The following is a 20,239-nucleotide window of genomic DNA, read 5'->3' on the forward strand; positions in this document are numbered from 1 at the left end:
TGTTATGTTAATGTGACCCATGCTTTCTATACTTTCACTTACCTTGATTTCCTTTAACTTATGCACAATAATAATGTAAAAAATGTGACTAATCAATGTTTTCTCAAATCTATTGACACACAGACTACAGTTAAAATCCAGAGCCGTCTCCAAGTCTGCACACACACACACACACACACACAAACAAAGGAACAAACACGCCTACAACAAAGTGGATTGTGCAGGCCATACACGCACACTCACTCAGACTGCACTTTTGGGCGTTAACTTAGCTCAGGCTTACAGGGGAGGGGGGTGGCATGGGTGGGTTGGGAGGGGGGTGTATTATGCATGCAGTAATTATAAATGTATAAACTTTATGGTTTAATTAATTTTTAGCAAAGCAAGCTTCTGTAAGTAAGCCAGCGCTTGTATTTGCTTTTAAAATTTTCCTTTTGCACTACAGTAACTTTTACATTGTCTGTAATAAAAAAAAGCTTGCTTTTATCATCTTTTTTTTATAACATTATGGAATTGTATTTGTTAAATTATATATATAATTACAATACTGTTTTATTTCAAAATAAGATAATGTTTGATAAGGCTGGGTTAAGGGCTATGTATAATTTGCAGAAGCACTTACCTGAGTTTGCTGTTGACTCTCCAGGAGACAGATCTGTAGATTAGTAACACCTGCATGGCTTTTTGTTTCTCTGTGAGATGCAAAGCCATCAGGAGAGTTTACTGTAGTCCAACGTTTGCTCTAAAGGACAAACGTGGGAAATTAGTATGACTGTCCCGTAACTAATAGTAATGGTCGGAGCATGCTAAATGAAAATGATTGAAAGAGAGGTTTAGAATATAAAAAGATTAATTACATCAACAGGGCCCAAATTATTTACAAATGTTAAGCACTCACAGTCACCTGATCACCTTAACACTATTATAATCACATTTTAACTTAAATAATTAAATGTTTAGTTTGTGTTGCATAAGATATTTAGGCGCTGACGAGAGTTGATGATACTGCTGAAAAGGAAGTTGTGAACATTAGCAATGTTTGTGGTCGACTTGATGACAGCCCCAGGCTAGGGTTTCGGTTTGCCATCGCAGTAACTTCCTATGTTCACTGCTGCCCTTTGTTGTCATGGACATCATGGACAAAATAAGACTGTTATGAATGACATAGCAATTGGCCAGTATAGAAAAACACTTTTGCTTATAAAAAAGATGATTTTAGTTTTATGGTTAGGTGTCTGTAGTTTAATAAGAGACACAGGGAAATTGAGCAGAAAGAACAATTTTATGAGAAAAGAAACATGGTAAGGCTTTCCGACGCTTATTTTTTTCCATGTTTAACCCTATAGGAAAAAGAGATGGAAAAGCAAAGACTCCTCTACCAGCAGTCACGTTTACACAACAGAGGGGCTGCTGAGATGGTCCTACAGATGATAAGCGCCTGCAAAGGTACATAGCCTTAATGTATCTAGTGTGCTCCAAAACGAGGACAAAATTCACATTTAGAAGATAAAAGCATTCAAAACTTTAACTTCTGCCAGTATGGATCAATGATTTTGATGACATCACCCTTCACTTCAGCTTCTCATCAAACTTTTTGTCCAACTAAATGCTCTCTAGAATCTGAAGCACCCCCCCCCCCCCCCACACACACACACACACACACTATAAATAGACGCTGAAGCTGGGGCTGAAATCTGTTGAAATTACATCAACATATAGAATAACGCTGCATGTTTTTAAGCACTTCAGTGGATCTTTAAAATCCTTTTCTTTTTGTACAGGTGAGACTGGTTGCATGGTCTCTTCCACCCTAAAACTTGGTATTTCTATTCTAAATGGCGGGAATTGTGAGGTCCAACAGGTTTGTTAGAAGTCATTTGCATGGAGGCATGACAGTGAATCAGACCCTAAACTAATACTCGGATGTAACCGCACTGGTATTTACTTGCAGAAAATGCTGGACTATCTGAAAGACAAGAAGGATGTGGGATTCTTCCTCAGTGTCCAGGCTCTAATGCAGACCTGCAGGTATTTTCTGACAGGGAGCTGTTGTCATTTCACAATCACATTAGGTAAATGATTCATTAAATCAGTGTCTCTGCCTCTTTTGCAGTGTTTTGGACTTGAACGCCTTTGAAAGGCAGAATAAAGCAGAGGGTCTAGGTATGGTGTCAGAGGAGGGAACAAGTAAGTGATATGAATGATCAATAATCTTTTTTTCATCAAGATTAATACCAATATATTGTTGAAAGGAAGATCAGTTAAGTCTCATCAAATGTAATTTGCAACTATAAAGTAACTAAACCATACAGAGATTGTTGAATCCATAAACGTGTAGTAGTTTGGCTCCAAAACTTATGGCCAAACCGGAATACGGCATTCAAGTATTCAGTCATCCATCTGTAATCATACATGTTTGGTCATCTAACATGGAAATGCACATCATTTGTTGACCGAATTTAGCATTTGAAAAAATTAATTGTAATCCTATTGTCACCCTGTCCAGATGTAATAATCTAGTCTAATACGATGTCAATAAACAGATTATGATATTGGCCATGAATAATTCCCATTTCATTCATTCAACTCACCATCCCTCTTTTTCCATAACTATACTTTTGTCCCCCATCTCTTTTCATCCTTCCTTCCTTTCACGGGCCTCAGACGTGAAGCTAGAACGGGGTAAATAATGCCTGTGTCCCTCTATTTTTCATTTCTCTCTTCCTGTCACTCCTCTCTGTCCTTTTATCTCTTTGAAATCATTTTTGTTTGAAATTTTGCTTTATGTGCTTTGGAATTTTTATATATATACATTTTAAGTATATATATATTCACAGTATATGAATCTTATCACTCAAGGATTTGTAAAAACAACTTTCAGTCACATCCAAAATGCAGATTGTAGTACGGTGTATATTAATTACTGTATGGTTATACATACCTATATATGAAAAAGATTCCAGCACCACATATGATGAAGGAAACAGTAATCATTTTTGAAAATACCAATGCGTTTTGGCCTAAGAGTCTTCCTCAGGGTATTCAACACACAGAATACATAAGCATTTAAAAGCACTCGATATTTGATAACCCATTCACAAATTTGCAACAGCTGACAAGCTTTACTCAAGACTTTACAATATTTAGTAAGAGTTCAAAGGTACAGGTTGTAGGACCTGCTACTAGAGGGTGCACTACCAAAACAATAACAATCGCATGGTTTGATGACTTTAAGAAGGAGCATGGAATTATGGGATTTGTTGTCTTCTACCCAACCGCTGATGGCCATCAATCAGACTACATGAAAATGATTACCACTTGTTCAACAAATATATACACTCGTGTACATTCAAACACAATAATTGGGCATACATAACAAATGCGAGTTCAATGATTTGCGCGAGTAGATTACATACAAAGTCAATGCAAATGTCACTGTTTAGAATGGGAATTTTCTCATGATTTACAAGTAGTTGAAAACATTAGAGATATTGTTAGTATTCAGCTGGACAAAATATAAAACACAAGCCTAGTGGTTTTTGGATATTTTACTGCAAATATCTTATAAATTGTACCTTTAAGTACTCAAAAGCAACAATCACCAAATCAGAGTCAATCCAGATAAGATTAATATAGTTTACACATAAAAAAGTCATACAACACACTTTAAACACCATCAAAAAAAGTCTTGAAGAGAAAAATTCTCATTCATACCTTTTGGAAACTTTTCAAATAAAAGATCCAGACGTCTCCCGCTTCTTTCTTATACAAACAATCTTTTCAGTTCCAAGAAAAAAAGATCACAATTTATGGTTACATTCACAAACATGTATTGCAACAGGACTCTTTAGATCCTTCTTCTTTCTTTTAATGAATGGGATGTTTCAGTAACATAAATTTGTTACATGGGCATTGGGTTATATAAATCACATAATTTTTCTTGCATGTTATGAAACTCTTGATAAAAACAGAACTTTTATTGTCAGGATGATTAAAATGTTTTACATTTTTTGTAAATTAACAATTTCCACATTCAAAATTGCCCAATAAAATATTTTGCGAAATTTGTTTTGTAGAACAACTTGTAAAACTATATATATATTTTTATATTACTAGCCCTTTTATGAGTAATTAATGGTTCCTGGTTAAATATCCCATTAAGTTTTGGATAATCTTTAAAAACATACCAATACATCAATATAATATCTTTAATATTAATTGTATTTGGAGTATATGTAAAAGATAAGCTCTGGATTAGTATTAGATGTGTTTTTTTTATTTTATTTTTATTTACAAGCATATCTTTACTTTTAATATCTACTTTTTTAACTGCATTAGGCAATCTTTGATCAAATAAAAACATATTTTTCCCTCTTTTTCAAATTCATCATCATCCTCACAGATACTTTTAAGTCCTCATTAATTGGCTAATAAGTAAACCTTTTTTTAAAGGCAACTGGATTATAAGTATTTGCGTAGAGATATTAAATGTGCTTACCTCTTTTTAACATATCAAGAAATTCCATTTAATCTCTACTGTAATTTACTGTGTATTTTAACCCAGCAAAACTGTTTAAAAATTATACAAAATCCAAATGGGTAGTAACTGTGTGTATGATAGTTATAGATACCAACACAGAATGTGACTGAAGTGTTTTTCTTTCTCCTTTTGAGTGCTGAAACAGATCTACTGTAACTCTAGAACTCTGCATTGAGTTTAATCTATAGAAAACAGGAGTTAAATTATAATATAAATATATTCTGCATTTTAGTTATTTAGTTTAACATTAATGTTGGTTTTTGCATTAATGAACTTTGTTTTTACATGGAAAAATGTAAAATACTTAAGTTCAGAATATGTTTTTTGTTCCTAACAAATACATATAACTTACCAAATCCTGTCATTGGTTATGAATTTAACCATATATGATCTAACTCTGCCTTGGCTTCACCATTAGACATGAGCTTGAAGTCATAATTAATCCAGTAATCAGGCATTATCAAAAACGGTAGGTTATGTTAGCGCACAGCAGTTTAGCGGTGCAGTTTAACATTGTGATTTTTCTATGGAACAAATTTGCTGGAATTATCACAGAAGCTATTTGCGAACAGATCATTCCATGCTGAAAGCTTTGAATGAATGTGATTTACATGAATGAGATTTGTTTACCTATCCAAAAACAGCTGAGGTTTAGGATTGCAGTAGGTCTGTTCTGCATGCTGAAGTATCGTCTACGTTAGGGCTTCATGTTGTTATTAATCCACCTCTGTGTATGAGCCACAGTATATGTGATCTATATCAGTGTTCTTATATCTGTGTTATATCATATATGCACATTATTGTTCATTTGTATAGTTTATGTATGTGTTGTGTTATTTGAATAAAGTGATTCTGTAATGCGTGTTATTTTGTGCTGCTGTAATTCAGTCGAAGTTAAAGAACTAGTGATTACGCTAAAGCCTGTCTCATTCCATTCCCTAGTTCACAATGACGAGGATTGTTCAATTTTGCCATTTTGTGTAATTGTTTGTGCATTGTTATTGTAGCTTTTAAAAAGAGCTGTACCATCATGAAATATTAGTTTGTGCTCCATTTCTGGTGATTTTCAAGGCTGTACTGTACTGACATCCGACAATATAGTGAGCAGCCTATGCTCAGTGGTGCTCGCTGGGATTTTTCAGTACACTAGGTGGGACAACTTGGTCAGTGTACTCAATACTGAACTGGGCAGTGGATTGAAACAAAAATAACTACATTTCCTGCTTATCTCTTACAGAAAGGGACGAAAATATTGCTGTTTGCACTAACATTATAACATGAGAGGTTTAAGCTGTTTATTCACTCTCTTTTTTTCACTTACTTACTTTTTCTTCTCAGTTCTAATCAGATTGCCACTACACTAAACTTGTGATGAGTGTCACAAAGATATGTTCACGTATGTGTGATGTGTTTTCATATATATTTCCTTCCCTTCACATAGGTGAGAAGGTCATGGCTGACGATGAGTTCACTTGTGACCTCTTTCGCTTTCTGCAGCTCCTCTGTGAGGGACACAACAATGGTGAGTCCTGAATCTGCATGTGCAGTGAAATTTAACTGGAAAAAAAAAAAGTTTATTCTGTCATTACTTACACACTGTCATATTGCTTGAAACCAATATGCTGTTTTTTTTATTGTAAAACACAAAGAGTGAATTTCAAGAACCAAGGTTCAAGAGTTTAGGGAATGTTATTGTTGTACAAATTGACTGTTTAACCATCTGTGAGTTTACTTTAATTTAGACTTCCAGAACTACCTGAGAACACAGACAGGCAGCACCACCACCATCAATGTCATTATCTGTACAGTGGATTACCTGCTGAGACTACAGGTGATGTCATTTCCCCTTTGAACATTAAATACTCCTGAACTTGTAAACTGATGAAGTGTTGCTTTAAATGTTCATATCTGCACACTTATTAGTATTTTTTGGATGTTTATGTTCTCTTTCCAGGAGTCTATCAGTGATTTCTACTGGTATTACTCAGGAAAAGACATCATAGATGAACCAGGCAAGAGGAACTTCTCTAAAGCTATGACTGTGGCCAAACAGGTGTTCAACAGCCTTACTGAGTATATCCAGGTACATCATCTTATTTCTTTGATCATTACGTTTAATATAAAATTATATTGATTTTATGGTCTCCAAATGTAACTCTTACACAACCCCTTGTGTGTTTGAACAGCTGAATCCTGGAATTTTCTCCTGAGAAAACTTTGCTCTGATTTTTTACAGTGTTAAAAGTCAGCACATTAATTTCCTCTAAAACCACTTATCTGTCATCTATTTAAGTTGCCCTTCTGTTTCAGGGTCCCTGCACAGGAAACCAACAGTCCCTGGCCCACAGTCGCCTGTGGGATGCTGTGGTGGGCTTCCTGCATGTGTTTGCCCATATGATGATGAAACTGGCTCAGGTAACCCATCTGAACTTGATTGCTCTGTTACCTACACATTTCTTGTCTGAATGAATTAGATCAAATAGTTAAGATATGCAATCATTTACATGAAGTTGGCTTAGTGTTTTTTTGTACAAGTAATTTTACAGCTTGCTTTGGGTAGTTTTTGTATTTCAGCATCTTTTATGTAACATAAAACCATATTGTACAGCTTCTCAGTAGATCTACATACTTTCTTCAGTAGCAAATGTGTTTAATTTCTACTAAAAGGGCTTATTTATTACTTTAGTTGCTAATAGGAAATGCATGTAAATGAAGTTGTTGTAGTTGCTCATGAACTATTTTTTAATGATAAGATTACAAGCTTAATTAAAGAGCATGCTACATGCCTTTTTCAAGCTTTTAACGAATGGTATGTTGGAATGAAATACTGTTTTTACTCTCAATGCTTTACTGATTAATAAAACTGTTTTTCATATGCCGTATGCAGGGAAGAGTATGTATCATTCTTATTTATCGATTGAAGTGGCTGTATTTGAATATCCCCTTTTATGTTCCAGGTGTTTGAACCCAGTTGGCCATCTTTTTTGACACACAATCTATTTTTAAATAATTATTTATCTTCATTTAAAATGCCAATTTCTTTGAAATTTTCTGAATTGAAAAAAAAAATTTGCCAAGTATGCAAACAAGTGGGTCAAACAGCCTGAGAACAAATGCTAGTTAACTTTACCCAGAAAAACCATGTGGTTTTAGCTTTATGTGAATTTGCTGTTTTACCTCTTCTAAAATTCTGCCTTTGGTGTGAAGGTTTTTTTTTCCTTTTTTCTTTTTTTTTTGTGATCTCTTGTGTGTATGGAGTGTTTCTGTTTCTAGAAATTAACCCCTTATTGTTACTGCATGCACTAACCTACATTTAAATGTTACAGTTTTTTAGATTATCCTCAACCAATCTGATAAGGTAACGTTTCTTATAAAGATGATAATGTATTTATTTTGTGATCATACCCTTAAATAGCAAGTTACACCTTCACAAATAATGAAGTTATGACCCCCCCCCCCCTTTAAGAATTATGTTGCTATAATCACGTTGTTGTTTTTACATTGTGTATTTAAAAAAACATTGTTTCATTAAAATGTATATTTTATAAATTATACATTCTATATATTTTTTTTAATAAAATCTGCTGATTTAGATTATAAATGTTATGGTACAGCTAATATGTCATTTTGGTTTCTTAAAGGATTCAAGTCAGATTGGTCTTCTGAAAGAGTTGTTGGACCTTCAGAAAGATATGGTGGTCATGTTATTGTCTCTGTTGGAGGGTATGAAGAAAATCTTGCATTTATGTTCATCAGTTTCACATCATTCAGTCTAGACCTGATTACACTGTATTTGACAGGTAATGTTGTAAATGGCACCATTGCTCGTCAAATGGTGGACATGCTAGTGGAGTCATCCAGCAATGTAGAAATGATCCTTAAATTCTTCGACATGTTCCTCAAGCTGAAGGACATTGTTGCGTCTGATGCATTCCGCGACTATGTGACAGACTCTAGAGGTTTGATATCCAAGAAGGATTTCCAGAAAGCCATGGACAGCCAGAAACAGTACACACCTGCGGAGATCCAATTCCTATTGTCCTGCTCTGAGGCAGATGAGAATGAGATGATTAATTATGAGGAGTTTGCCAGTCGGTTCCAAGAGCCAGCGAAAGACATTGGTTTTAACATAGCGGTGCTGCTAACCAACCTCTCTGAACACGTTCCTCATGATATCAGGTTGCAGAACTTCCTCGAACAAGCTGAGAACGTTCTGAACTATTTCCGCCCATTCTTGGGACGCATCGAGATAATGGGCGCCAGCAGGAAGATCGAGAGGATCTACTTTGAGATCAGTGAGGTGAATCGTAAGCAATGGGAAATGCCTCAAGTCAAAGAGTCCAAGCGGCAGTTCATATTTGACGTGGTCAATGAAGGTGGTGAATCGGAGAAGATGGAGCTTTTTGTCAACTTCTGTGAGGACACCATCTTTGAGATGAATATCGCTTCACAGATTTCAGAGCAGGATGAGGAGGAGAAAGAAGAGGATGATGAGGAGGAACCCGAAGGAGGAGATGGCGGAGATGAAGAGGGTGGTGGAGAGGAGGGCCAGCAAGAATCAAGCTCCGCCTTCGCTGATTTTATCCAAAGCATCATGAATTTCCTGGGAATGTTTACCTTTAGGAATATTCGGAGACAGTACCGTAGGATCAGGAAGATGACCATCAAGGAAATTGTGGTCAGGGTTGCTACCTTCCTATGGACAATCCTCATGGGCATCCTCCATTTCATTTACAGTGTGTGTAAAGGTTTCTTCCTGCTCATCTGGCATACACTTTTTGGAGGTGGTTTAGTTGAAGGGGCCAAGAACATCACCGTCACAGAGTTGCTGGCCAGCATGCCTGATCCCACACAGGATGAGGTGCATGGAGACCTACCAGGAGAACCAAGGGGCAGAGAGGAGCAGGACACAGGAGGTGTAACAGACTCAATGGAAGCAGGAGGAGGAGAGGAAGAGGATGAGGACATCCAGGAAAAAGACGGTGGGAAGATTCCTGGTATCGATACACCTGGTGGACTTGGAGATATGGGTGACACGACCCCTGTAGAGCCACCGACTCCAGAGGGCACTCCATTACTGAAGAGGAAAATGGTACGGTGCTTATTCAGCTGGGTTCCTAGTGTTCCTTCACTGATCTTCTACACAAAGATTATAAATTGTATGTGTCATGTTGGGCCTTGTTTTTTTTTTTATGCTGTAGCAACCAGAAGCAGGACCTGAGCAACCTCCTGTTGAAGAACATCCCCCTGAGCCTGAGAAAGCAGAGTGAGTGACTCCCAAATGAAGGGAAAACAGGATATTGTATTTTTTGCTTGATTTGTGGTGTTTGTTTTTCTAGATGCATTTACCATTTTAATGACCATCTTCTATGTGTAACAGCACTGAGAATGGAGAGAAGGCGGAGAAGGAAGCAGAGGTCAAGCCTGAGACGACACCAGAAGAACCAAAACCTGAGAAAGCCACCAAAGCCAAGAAGGAAAAGAAATCAGCCAAGGGGGCAGGATTTGAGCTCTGGAATGAATTGGATGTTCAAAGAAATAAATTCATGGTAGGAGAAAAATATATTTTTCTTCTAAATCTTAAAACAATGAGTTTTAGTTATGATTTAGAGGTTTGAATTTGCTGTTCATCTTTCATCTCCACAGAACTGTTTGTCCCGTAACTTCTACAACCTTCGTTTCCTGGCTTTGTTCATCGCCTTCGCCCTGAACTTCATTCTTCTCTTCTACAAGGTCGGACAACTTTTTTTGATTTTCACACTGTTTTCCCATTTTAATTATTGGTTTCTTTATATGTCCTTTTGTTTAAATGTTTAATTTAATTCAGTCAAAATGGCATGCCTCGCAATAATTTACTTTAAAACGCATATACATGTAATAATAAAATCTAATGTTCCTCCTTTTTGTTCTTTTTCCAGGTATCTGATACTCCTCAGTATACTGATGAGTTTGATGGCTCAGGTATGTTTGAAGGCTCTGGGCTGTTTGAAGGCTCTGGGGAGGACTTTGAGGGCTCCGGTGGAGAGGATGGAGCTGATGATGAGGATGAGGAAGGTCCAGTTTATTTTTTCCTGGAAGAGAGTACCGGATACATGCAGCCCACTCTGGCCTGCCTGGCCATTGTGCACACCATCATCGCTTTCTTATCCATTATTGGATACAACTGCCTCAAGGTTTAAACCACTGGATTTATATTTACTTAAACTTAAACTTGTTTCATTATCAGACTTGAGTTGTCATGATGTCATGGTCTGTTAGATTCCACTAGTCATCTTTAAGAGAGAGAAAGAGCTGGCAAGAAAGCTGGAGTTCGATGGCCTTTACATCACTGAACAGCCAGAGGATGATGACATCAAAGGCCAGTGGGACAGATTGGTGCTAAACACACCGTAAGTGTGGAGAAAAGTTGAGTTGGATTCTGTTTTGAGGTTAAACTGGTTTTGCACATATGTGGTCCCTAATTTATGTCTCCTTAACACTCAAGGATGTTAGGACGGACTAAAAAGGGTTTGTTAGCAGACCTATCCAGCTGTTGTCATAGTTTTTCTTTAAAAAAAACTGTAATTAAAACTCTTTATTGCTGTTTTAGCTCTTTTCCCTCCAACTACTGGGACAAATTTGTTAAGCGAAAGGTAAACCAATATTGTTTCTGTTCATTGGCGTTTTGGTTTAAAATGAGTGTTTTTATGAAGCCATGATGTTCTTGTTTCCTTTGACTAGGTTTTGGATAAATACGGAGATATTTATGGACGTGAGCGAATTGCAGAGCTGCTGGGTATGGACCTGGCTTCACTGGATGTCAGCAAACAACAGACAGACAAGAAACCAGAAGAGCCAGACAACTCTATGCTTGCATGGTATTAAAAATAAATTACAAGTGACGTATAATTATTTGACATTTTAAGATATTACATTAAGGTTTCATGTTATTTCTTTGCCACTTAGTGGCACGATTGCAAAAAACAAACACAGATTTTTCAAGTATTATATTTTTGTTCCATATTATTTTTTAGGCTCACTGCCATTGACATCAAGTATCAGATCTGGAAATTTGGAGTTGTGTTCACAGACAATGTAAGTCATTTTTTTCTTCAGGTATTAAAATCTAAAGTATTTTCTAAAATCGCAGACAAAGTTCAAGTCAAGTGGCCTCAAGTGTTTCTTTATTTGCAGACTTTCCTCTACCTGGTGTGGTACACAGTTATGTCACTTCTTGGACATTACAACAATTTCTTCTTTGCTTGTCATCTGCTGGACATCGCAATGGGTGTCAAGACCCTGCGTACAATTCTTTCCTCAGTCACACACAATGGAAAACAGGTACAGTCAGTACAACAAAACTCAAACTGGTTGTGAAAATCTTACACAGCAGTTGACTGCGTTGGCTTGTTTCAGCTGATGATGACTGTGGGTTTGCTGGCTGTGGTTGTGTACCTCTACACTGTGGTGGCGTTTAACTTCTTCAGGAAGTTCTACAATAAGAGCGAGGATGAGGACGAGCCGGACATGAAGTGTGATGACATGATGACGGTTGGTCACTGCATTATACAACACTATTGGTGTCAAATTGTCTTTAATTCTCCTTCTCTAATACAGTAACACAAAATTTGTGTAAAACCTTTTGTTGGGGGTTGCTAATTTTTTTCTGCAAATTCTCCCCTAAACAAACACCAGGTGTTTAATCCAGCACATCTCTCGCTCTTTCTCTTCCCAGTGTTATCTGTTCCACATGTACGTGGGTGTGCGGGCAGGTGGAGGTATAGGAGACGAGATTGAGGACCCAGCAGGGGATGAGTATGAACTCTATCGGGTGGTTTTCGACATCACCTTTTTCTTCTTTGTCATTGTCATCCTGCTGGCCATCATTCAAGGTGAGACTTATGTTTCTATTCAACTTGGCCTAGCAAATCTACCGCATTAAATCATTTGAATAAATTACATGTATGAATGGCTATGACATTTCATTTTCTGGATTAGATTGAAAACACTGTACTGCAATTCAGTGCGTGTTTGTCTGCACAGGTCTGATCATCGATGCTTTCGGTGAGCTGAGAGACCAGCAAGAGCAAGTAAAAGAAGACATGGAGGTACTGGGATCTTTATTGTTCAGTAAAGAAAAATACATATTAAGTTTTTAAATACTTAGATATGTATCTGTTTTACGCTTTGCATTGCCAGACCAAATGCTTTATATGTGGTATTGGAAGTGATTACTTTGATACAACTCCACATGGCTTTGAGACGCATACTCTTGAAGAACACAACCTGGCCAACTACATGTGAGCGATTTGAGTTTTCTGCCACTTTTCTGATGTTATACAATCTCTCAGACATCTTATACAGTCTCTCTCTCTTCACTAGGTTCTTCCTGATGTACTTAATCAACAAGGATGAAACTGAGCACACTGGGCAGGTAAGACGTGTCACAATGTTCATAAATATATATGAAAAGTGATTTAAATTCACATAGACGTGTGAATGTGTGTTTGACAGGAATCATACGTGTGGAAGATGTACCAGGAGAGATGCTGGGATTTCTTCCCTGCTGGAGACTGCTTCAGAAAACAATATGAAGACCAGCTTGGATAAATGTTTTTTATGTTTAGTACGTAGCCTTTAACAGTAGTATGATGTTTGTGACAATCCATGTTTTATGTAAAATTACACATAGAAATAATGTTGAGTTGACTTGCACAATACCAGAACATTATAATCTATAGATACACTCAAAATGCATGATATTTATTTATAGTAAGTTTCTCTTTTTCTTTCTTTCTTTTTAAGTATCTGCTCATTTAAAATATTCATGTGCCTAAGACCTGTTCTAGTGATTCTTTAGCGTGTCACAATCTTTATTTCATAAATTTGAAAATGTTAGTGTATTTGATGTTCTTGCAGTTTAAGCATCCCATTTCCAGATGAGCTCTAACATCAAAATCTACTGTGAAAAAAATTATGATTTTATCAAAATATACAAGTAATCATCACAGACATTGTGAATTTGAGTGTTTTTATTCTGAGATTGTAAAAGCATTACATTTTAGCATCACACATTAATCTTAAAATAGCAAATTCACATTCTAAATGCTAAAAGTCTCAAAAGTATGCTGAATGTTGTTCAAAATTGTGACATTTTATCAGAGTACTACAGATGAGCAACACACCAAAAGTGCAAAGATAAATCCCAAAACACACAGAGAATAGATCATTAATCAGAATACATATTCTACAAACATTGTTTTATTTTAAGATTTCAGGTGCCTTTTTAGGGCCTTTTATGATATGTTATGATAAAGATACTTTACATGTAAAACAAATATATATTTATGTACACACACACACACACATATATATATATATATATATATATATGGCTAGCAAAACTGAATGATCTAAAAAAATATATATGCAACTACATTAAGAATCACAAATAGCACTTCGCTAAATAATCAGATAATAGGTTTGTAAGTGATGGGATTTCCCCACCAGTACAAAAACCTGCTTGCAGAATTTACTTTGTACTAAATATAAATGTTATCACAGACACATCTTTCACTTTGATACAACAGTCACTGCTTGCAAAAACACTAATCTTAAAGAAGCAGTCCTTCTAGCGACCCTAAAGAATTCTCACCTACATTCCTATGGAAAACAACTAACATAACACTGTGAAGAAAATCATTTTGATAAACTGAACAGGAGCAAACAATATGGGGGAAAAAAAAAACATTAAAACACAACTACTATGCTACAACTCCACCTGACCTATTAACAAAAACCAACTCCAAACTATGTGAAGCATACAAAAAAATAACACTATTTCAATTACAAACACTACATTACCCAGGTTACACATAAAAAAGAAAAAGCTATTGAATGTTCATCATTTCTTGTTTTGAACTAATTAATTAAGGTTTCAAAATGCCAATATTGGATTAGTCTGGGATTCATCATGTAACACATTTTTCAGATGGAAATATTTTTCTTTTCAATCAAGATTGTAATTTTGAATCTAAATTTCAAAGACATTTGATTGCCACAGATCAAGATAAAGATTTAGACTGGACTATCCACTTGCGATAGATCTTGGGTTTGTGGGGTTTCGGCTGATCCAGGTATGGTGGAGGTTGATGAGTAGCTATGCATGCCCTCACATGATGACAGATCTGTTGGGTTTGACAGGATGCTTTCGCTGTCAGTGCTGGACTGGGACACTATAATGTACTCGCGCACAGGGCAGGCACGCTCCGTGAAATTGGGTTTGAAGCCATTCTCCAGATCTTTAGGCATGGACAGCCATTTCTGTATGACAAAAAAAAAAAAAGATTAATTCTCATTTACCCTTTTTACCACTATGAATTAAAGTACAAATTCAAGGATGGTACATGATGGAAAAAAGAAAAACTGCTGCTTACCTCAACATTGCCATCATAATTGTCAAAAAGGGCTGTAAGGTAATTGCTGACATGTCGTCCTGCGTTTGGCACCACTGGTATTAAAATGATTCTTAACCTAAGGAACGTTAAACATTAAATTATAAATAAAACACTTACATTGAATTAAAAGATAAAGAGAATTTTACTGTGGAAAATTAAAATACAATGTTAAAAAAAAAAAACTGTTAAAGGACCAAAAAAAAAAAAAAAGCTTCAAACCTCTCATTTTGGACGAGCAAGCAAGAGAGTGTGATGAGAATTATTGTGGGTCCTGCTATATACAGCACCAGTGACGTCACAGACATGCTAATCGGAGTCTCTGGGGAAAAGATTTGTCATTAAGGCCACTGCTATACATTTCATAATTGTTTTTTAAATCTGGCAACATCTTTTTTTAACATGTAAAAGTTACATATTGCTCCTTTAACTGACAGTCCAGTACCACACTTGCAGTCTTGGCCACTTGAGACTTTGCACTTGACAGGAAGATTGTTCCAGTTTTGGTGTTCAGTGGCATTCTAACTCCTAATCTCATCACCTTTCATGTGTACACTTAATTACATAAGCTGAACTGAACAGACATTTTTAAGTATTGAAAATCAAAATGTGCAAATAACAATAAAAAAAAACTTGCATTTTTACAATACTACATGGTGTATCATATGTCAACAAGTGGTCAAGTGCAAAGACTGCAAGTATGGATATTGAGAGCGTCATTTATATTAATTATCAAACATGAAACTGGTTGTAGAAAGACTTCATGGCAAATTCCTCACTATCAAAATGCAAACAAACCATCCAGTCTGGTGGTGATGTATTAAGGAAAGCATGCAAATATAACGACACAGGCAGAGAAGTCTGTTCTGATTGGTTGTTCTAAAGAGGTGTCGATAAGACGCTTGTGACTGTGACTGTCTACAGTTCTTCATCCTTTTCATTTCCAGCATACTAGTAATTTTAGACAGATAAAGAGCTGACAGACTTATAATACAGATAGTTAACTTTACCGGTGTTATTGTTGGCCTTTAAAGATCCCCAGTAGACAGGCTCACTCCAGTCGCTCCAAAACATGGACTCTCCGCATGAATTCTCTATTCGAGCCCTGACCTGGAACTCATACCGCTTTTTTGTTGGAAAAGGCAAAGTGAAGGAGGTCCTCTTGGCTGCTTTGGAATTCTAGGGAAGAAAAATGTTAATTGTGCCGTGATTTGTGTTGTTTGGTGTTCAGACGACCACAAGGTGAGAAGCATAAAACTTTATGCAACAGTTAACTTACCGTTTACCATTTAATAAGAAGTTCCAACAAGATGTAACACATGGCATAGTAGCAGTCTTTTTGTATAATTTTTATTATATTTTTTTTTATGTTCAAATGGCTCTATGGACCCTTTTCACTAGACTGTGATGACGTGTTTAACGGTCATCAGCATCGTAAATCTTCGAAAGTTTTTTAGAAATATTTATAAAATATTTATGTACAATTATAACACCATTCTTTGTATAATCACCTTTCCATCACATTACAAAAAACATTTAACGCTAGTGGGTGTTTCTAATGCAGCGGAGAGAAGGTAAATTTGACATTGTTCTCTATTATCTATAATTGTGTCTCCTATTCACTACTCCTCAAGTTAACCCAACTAGGTCTTCTTGCTGACGAGAAACCCGGAAATGTGAAAAAGGTTTTTGGACGTCTCTCTCCGCATGTTACGTCATTAAGCCAGTAGGTGGCGACAGGTGACTTGACTTTTTCAACAGCAATTAATACGAGGATAAAAACAAGTGATATTTTGTTAAGAGTCACCGAATCATTCACTCAATCGAAACATAAGTTAAAAACCCCTTGTCCAAATACCCACACCTGTGGTCTTTCTTGAGAGGGTGTGTGAGATATGAAGTAAGCAAGACCCAGGTCTTAAAAACGCCAAAGTGCATTGCCCTATAATAATGCAAACCGAATAATCCTGTAAATAAACCTTTCCAATGTTTATTAAATATTAATGAAAAGTATATATTACATATAATTTGGTTGTATAACAAAGAGTTGCAGGTTTTATTGGTGCAAATGAGTAGAGATATTTATTCTGTACAATTCTGTATTGCTTTTATCACTTAATTAGAAGCACCACAAAATTAAATTGTGTCACGTGTTATAGGGACTACTGAGACATTTAGAAGCTGATTTTAAAAAGCAAAGTATTGAAAGTAAAAATAAATCTCTCTAAGTGCTTGCATTTTTACAACATATAAGTGCATCCCAACAGATAACGAAAAGTTCTACACACACTTAATTTATTTATTGGTTTTCGTGCTCACTTGAACACTTGGAACTAATACAGGAAATACGTCTTATAAGTGGTCAAGTGCAAAAGACCGCAAGTGTGGGTATTTGGACATGGCAAAAAAGGCAGTAGTTATTTGGAAATGAGTCAAAGACGAAAAGGGTTTTTCATAAGAACAATAAAAGTATAATACGAAAGAATGAGAATGTGGAAAAAATAAAGAATATGTTCTGTTTAATTTAAACTTTTTCTTAGCGAGAAAAAAAAGACTACCATCATTTAGTGAAACAATAGTCTAAAGTTTAGTTTAGTTTTCTAAAACTAGTGTCATACCTTCCAGGCATTGTTGTCCGTCCTGTAACGAATTTCACTCTCAGTGCAGTCCCTTGTAACATTCCAGTACAGCCACAGTTCAGCATCTTTTTTCTCCACCACAGACAGTTTGAATGGAGGGTTAAGCTTCACTGATTAGAAACACATTATGTAAAGTATCAATCCATCAGCCGGCCATTTCCATTAATTATTATCAAGTCATAATAAATATGAATAATTTCTAATACCAGATTTAATCATGTTATGTTGCTGCTCTGTCACCAAACTGCCGTTGTCACTGTACAGCCATGTGTTTAAAGTATTAAACCGTTGTGATGTGATGAAGGGCAAAATGCAGCCCACGTTAACACCTTTAATCTGGACATAGTTAGAACACTCCAGAATTTGGCTATGAGTAAACCTAAGAGAAATTACATTTTAATGTCAGTCCTGAAATTTGTATCCAAAAATGCAGGTTTTTCTATTTTTTTTCAACATACTTACATGCTCTTGAAACTGTAACTGTGCTCATGCTCACTCCACGTGCAATTAACATAGTCCAGATTTATGATAAGGCAGTTTATTTCTGGGTAAAGAAGAGAGAAAGTTAACATTTAAATTCATCTTTATTTTGAATTCTAATGCACATCATATATAAATGACAGCTTGTAATGCTTATAGTGAGTCACAGGATGTTCAGACTGTGATGACTGGAAAGAAACATACATACAGGAAATATGGATGTTTTCAGTCAAAAACACTCTTTTATAACTTCTTACTGATTTAAATTCAATTGTAGTCTTGCATAAGATTTCTTAGATTTTTCTTTGATTGTCATTGTATGAAAAACAGGAACAAAAATGTTGTTAGGCTCATGTTGCGTGTGTTCATCATGGCCACAGACCAGCCATTTTGGAAAGCAAGCATCTGAACATTTGTCAGCTCTTCAGCGACAGGTTGCTGCTGAAAGCTTTCACAGTTTCCTGAGGAGTATGGAATGGTCTCCTCAGCTGATGAAACATTCTCTGCCGCCAGACTTTTTAGGCCCTATATATGTTAACATATTTGATTTCAACATCTTAACTGTTGTAGAACCACATACTTCCGTAGTTTTAGATAGTATTAAAAAACCACAAAAAAGGGGAAGAAATGAATGAAAAGTCAACAAACCCTACCGTTTTGTTTAATAGTTTTGAAATTAATTCTGTAAACCTTTTATTTTTTTAATACTAGGTATCATGTGTTTTGTAAATGCGACACGATATAAAATCTAAATAATAAGAAGAAAAAACTACATTTCATTTCAGAATTGCGTAATTGTAAAATACTCACTTGGCTGGGATGCTGAAAATGCAAATGAAGGAATGTTCCCGAGGAAAAGACTGACTAAAAATAATATCATCTTGGACAGGTCACATAACGCACCTGTTGTTTTAGGTTTGTTTCAGTCTGTCGTTTCCAGCCACTCTCTGTGTGGGCTGGCTTTATGTCTGTGAGATTTCCTGTTCAAGAGAAGCTATATTTTGCTGAATGCCTGTTATTGAAATTAAATGCTAAATATGTGCATGGAATTAAATAGGCATTAAAAATTTTTAGAACATTTTATTTAGATTTTACAGAATTCACTTTTAAATAAAAACATATTTTTATAAGAAACCTATACTAAAATATGCTATAGTAACATGTTTTAAGGAATAAACATATATATTCTGGCCTTTAGTTATACATAACTGTATATAACATTCAGGTACAGCAAAATAAAATAATAATAATTTAAAAATAAATCAATAAATCAATCAAAAATAATCCACATAAGAAATTATTCTAAACAATCTCCTGTCTCAAAACTAGTGCTATCATAGAGTTGGTGGCTATATATATATATTAGTCTTTTTTGCATCATGTCGCAGATACTTTGATAAATCACTATTACTTTAAACTGCATTTTAAAAAACAATAAAAAATTAAAATAAAATTATCAGAAAAATCACAGTTCGATTTTCCCCTCAGTTGTGAAGCCCTATGAAAATAATTGAGGTACTGATAAAACAGGACAGGGATCTGTTATAATTACTGTTAATAATTTGCTAGCTGACCTTTCTAAAGGGTATTTCCTCAGACTTCTGGGCAGCTGGGTCATCCAGCAATGTGGTGTGAGTTGCGGGAAGGGTTTCTGTCACTGGCCCCATTTAAAACCAAAAACACAAATGAAAGCGGAATATAGACTGTAAAAACCTGAAAAGTCATTTCAAGATCCCTTTTTATTTTACCTAGTAAAGCAGTATGTTTAAAAACCTCAGTAGATCCTACTTATACAAAAACATGAGTTCTGTAAAGGACGAAGACTACAGTAAAGGTGCACTGCTGCTCTCTAACCTGCTAGACTCAGGTGTGGGATCCAGCAAGTGTGATCTCAGATATGATCATGCCATTTGAGTACACGTCAGCCGGTGACACATCCAGCTGCCCAGAAACCCACAGTGATGTCTCTTACTTTCAATATGACAGAAATCAAGCTGCTGATTATATAAAGAATTCAAACTTAGAAAAATCAATTAGATCAAAGATAAAGATTTTAGCATGCAACGAAGGGACCTCTTGTAAAGCAGAAGTGGTAAGGATGGGATTCACACTGCAAGAACAGACGTATTTCGGTGCAGACTGAAACT

General features: G+C 35.8%; 2 protein-coding genes across 12 annotated transcripts in view; one reads left to right on the plus strand and one right to left on the minus strand.

Annotated features, from left to right (window-relative positions):
* LOC113054428 (ryanodine receptor 1-like) overlaps positions 1–13,356 on the plus strand; it is a 50,131-nt gene extending 36,775 nt beyond the window's left edge. For 3 of the 11 annotated variants that reach the window (XM_026219971.1, XM_026219970.1, XM_026219974.1), the window contains 27 exons: positions 1,347–1,446; positions 1,782–1,861; positions 1,952–2,028; positions 2,114–2,187; positions 2,665–2,682; positions 5,982–6,062; positions 6,283–6,371; positions 6,495–6,623; positions 6,851–6,955; positions 7,428–7,433; positions 8,182–8,263; positions 8,341–9,632; positions 9,742–9,806; positions 9,921–10,089; positions 10,187–10,273; positions 10,459–10,713; positions 10,799–10,929; positions 11,130–11,172; positions 11,261–11,397; positions 11,554–11,614; positions 11,714–11,860; positions 11,936–12,070; positions 12,255–12,411; positions 12,563–12,627; positions 12,719–12,819; positions 12,902–12,953; positions 13,034–13,129. In XM_026219971.1, the coding sequence (XP_026075756.1) occupies positions 1,347–1,446; positions 1,782–1,861; positions 1,952–2,028; positions 2,114–2,187; positions 2,665–2,682; positions 5,982–6,062; positions 6,283–6,371; positions 6,495–6,623; positions 6,851–6,955; positions 7,428–7,433; positions 8,182–8,263; positions 8,341–9,632; positions 9,742–9,806; positions 9,921–10,089; positions 10,187–10,273; positions 10,459–10,713; positions 10,799–10,929; positions 11,130–11,172; positions 11,261–11,397; positions 11,554–11,614; positions 11,714–11,860; positions 11,936–12,070; positions 12,255–12,411; positions 12,563–12,627; positions 12,719–12,819; positions 12,902–12,953; positions 13,034–13,129 (3,834 nt within the window). Of the gene's footprint in view, positions 1–1,346; positions 1,447–1,781; positions 1,862–1,951; positions 2,029–2,113; positions 2,188–2,664; positions 2,683–5,981; positions 6,063–6,282; positions 6,372–6,494; positions 6,624–6,850; positions 6,956–7,427; positions 7,434–8,181; positions 8,264–8,340; positions 9,633–9,741; positions 9,807–9,920; positions 10,090–10,186; positions 10,274–10,458; positions 10,714–10,798; positions 10,930–11,129; positions 11,173–11,260; positions 11,398–11,553; positions 11,615–11,713; positions 11,861–11,935; positions 12,071–12,254; positions 12,412–12,562; positions 12,628–12,718; positions 12,820–12,901; positions 12,954–13,033 lie in introns of all 11 variants that reach the window. The other 8 variants (XM_026219975.1, XM_026219972.1, XM_026219976.1 and 5 more) reach the window with 5 other exon arrangements.
* Positions 13,357–13,472: 116 nt separating this feature from the next.
* Positions 13,473–19,072, minus strand: il2rga (interleukin 2 receptor, gamma a). Its single transcript, XM_026219983.1, has 8 exons — positions 18,903–19,072; positions 18,075–18,156; positions 17,819–17,991; positions 17,592–17,722; positions 15,984–16,152; positions 15,196–15,295; positions 14,956–15,052; positions 13,473–14,842 (listed from the first exon to the last, which is right to left on the minus strand). Exons 1-8 carry the CDS (start codon positions 18,970–18,972, stop codon positions 14,597–14,599), a joined length of 1,068 nt encoding a protein of 355 aa, XP_026075768.1. The 5' UTR covers positions 18,973–19,072; the 3' UTR covers positions 13,473–14,596.
* Between the last annotated feature and the right edge of the window lie 1,167 nt (positions 19,073–20,239).

The sequence above is a fragment of the Carassius auratus genome, chromosome 35 (assembly GCF_003368295.1).
Source record: "Carassius auratus strain Wakin chromosome 35, ASM336829v1, whole genome shotgun sequence".
Classification (NCBI taxonomy): Eukaryota; Metazoa; Chordata; class Actinopteri; order Cypriniformes; family Cyprinidae; genus Carassius; species Carassius auratus.

Coding starts and splice junctions, on each gene's coding strand:
- il2rga (XM_026219983.1), bottom strand. CDS start 18,972: ATGATATTATTTTTAGTCAGTCTTTTCCTCGGGAACATTCCTTCATTT. Junction 17,992..18,074: donor AGTTACAGTTTCAAGAGCAT/GTAAGTATGTTG, acceptor AATTTCTCTTAG/GTTTACTCATAGCCAAATTC. Junction 16,153..17,591: donor CGGACAACAATGCCTGGAAG/GTATGACACTAG, acceptor TTTCTTCCCTAG/AATTCCAAAGCAGCCAAGAG.